This window comes from Saccostrea cucullata, unplaced genomic scaffold (genome assembly GCF_032062105.1).
Source record: "Saccostrea cucullata isolate Sc308-1 unplaced genomic scaffold, CSIRO_AGI_Scuc_v1 ctg10037, whole genome shotgun sequence".
NCBI classification, from domain to species: domain Eukaryota; kingdom Metazoa; phylum Mollusca; class Bivalvia; order Ostreida; family Ostreidae; genus Saccostrea; species Saccostrea cuccullata.
The window spans coordinates 21,874-24,089 of NW_026924222.1; the positions used below are offsets into that span (position 1 = coordinate 21,874).

Consider the following 2,216-nt stretch of genomic DNA (forward strand, 5'->3'; position numbering starts at 1 on the left):
ATTTCTATTTAATTTGTCTTTGTTTGAATGTTTTGAGAAATCTACAGCCATATTAGACATTAATAGGGAAATAAGAATAATCACTCCTAAAACCTTGATAACTGAAATGTTAAATCGAATCTTCTCTCTTAACGAGTTCTTTGACATGGACAAATGTTGATTTTCAACTATTTCTTTTGTTACTGATGTAATTGCTTCCTCCATAATGGATACGTCCTTAGTCATGTCTGTATTTCTTACAACTGATTTTGTTTATCATTTCACAAAGCATATCTTAAGACACAAAATGATGGTCTTCAAAATTCCAGTATATTGAAATCAATGCCATGTCCTTCCTCTTCTTCATCTTCTTCTCTTCCCGAGTCATTGATATCAATGTTAAGTGTATCCTTTTGTGAGTCGCTTGCATTGCATTCCATTGAAAACGATGTCAATTTATTTCCAAACGGAGTGCATTCGGGACATGAAAGCATCCCTTCTGCATTTCTGTGAGATTCACTGTACGTACACAACTCTACATCGTTCAGTTCTGGTACATAGTCATGGAGCTCTATTAGAGAAGCTTGCAACTTACTGAACTTTGCCCTGTTTAGACATACTCCTTTCTTTGTATGAACTGGATTTTCAGCATCATTCGGTTTCCAGTAATGTCTAATATCAACAGTAGATTGCTTTGGTGAAAGAGATACAAATACACCTCCCCCTACATGCCATTGGATCTCCTCCGTCTGTTTCCAGTATGTTTCTAGGTAGTTGCTGATTTCCTCTATGAGAGATTCAAGTCTTACCCAGCGTCCTAGGTTAAATACCACTCCTCGTTTTGTTGGAAAGTACTTCCCATTTTTCTCCATGAAATGGCGAATATGAACATTTACTCCGCCATTGTAAACGGAAACCGTTAGAAAAACGTCATTTTTGTCATCCAAAGGAATTTTGCACCTTGTATTTGATTCCTCCTGTTTTCTTGTCTTTTGAACGTTTATACCGCTCTTGACATCAATAACTAGCGATCGAGCTGCAGATAATGTTTTCTCATAATCAGTCAATGTACTTTCATCATCGCTTTGTAAAAGTAGTTTTGATAAATCTTTGTGTCCAGACTTTATCAATGCCTTCCGAAAACCAATAAATCCTTTAGGCCCTTTCTTCAAAATAATGCTTATGAGTTTTCTGTTCTGTTCAGATCTTGTTTTCTGTACCATAATACTTTCTCGCATTTCTTCCGATATAATCATATCTTCATAAAGTCGTTGTGCAACCCATGCTGCAGTCATATTTTTAACAAGAACTGAATAATTTCGTTTAATGAGTTCCTGATGTTTCTGCTCCATTTTTGTTAAATTTCTTAGAATCAAAGTTCTAAGCAACAAACTTTACAAGCCAAGGGAGCAGGGGAAACTGGTAAAGATTGGTGAAATCAATGACCATTTTATACGTAGAAATAACCTTGACCCGCTAACCTACTTTTCATTGATCGAGTCGTGACTAAGATCAATTCACAATGAAAAGAAGGTCAGAAATTAATCCAGGTCACATGCAATTCCTGACCTCAACTGTCTACTAGGGTCATGACCTAGATCTTTTTTGGAATAAGGTCAAGGTCATGACCTTGACATAGTTCTTTGGAATTGTACAGGTCAAGGTCATGGAATTAGGTCAAGGTCATGACCTGGAATTAGGTCAAGGTCATGACCTTGACCTCATTTCCTTGAGTGTATTGAGTGTTAAGTATACCCCCTGCTGCTGACACCAGGGGGAGACCTGAACAGCGGGCGACATCCATTCTGTATTTTTTTTTTTTTTTTTTTTTTTTTTTGAAACAATTATTTTCTCAAACAAAATATTTACTAGTAATCCATGCAAGAGTCATTTGACAAGCCTGTAGAATTCATTAGAAAATTATTGTAAATTGAACATTGCTTTCGATAGGTCGAGATTTCAGCATAAAACGATATATCTTTAGTTACCATATACCGGTATGTGGAAATTATCATTTTTTAATTATATCTGAAACAATAATACGCTACCTAACTGCTACTGCGGAGTGAAAATTTATTTGATTGTTCTTTTTTTTCTAAATTTTAAATAAAGACAGAAAAATTGTGAAGTGTGATAACATGTTATTACGATATACAATAGACAGTAAATATAAAGGAAATTCAATTGATTCACTGCATCTATAAGATTGTCTGTCTGCACGGGGTCAATAATGACAC

General features: G+C 35.3%; 1 protein-coding gene across 1 annotated transcript; it reads right to left on the reverse strand.

Moving 5' to 3' along the window:
* Positions 1 to 296: 296 nt before the first annotated feature.
* On the reverse strand, positions 297 to 1,331 carry LOC134265975 (uncharacterized). Its single transcript, XM_062748171.1, has one exon. It carries the CDS (start codon positions 1,329 to 1,331, stop codon positions 297 to 299), a length of 1,035 nt encoding a protein of 344 aa, XP_062604155.1.
* Positions 1,332 to 2,216: the final 885 nt, after the last annotated feature.

Excerpts from the sequence above, each read along its gene's own strand:
- LOC134265975 (XM_062748171.1), bottom strand. The coding sequence starts at position 1,331 with ATGGAGCAGAAACATCAGGAACTCATTAAACGAAATTATTCAGTTCTT.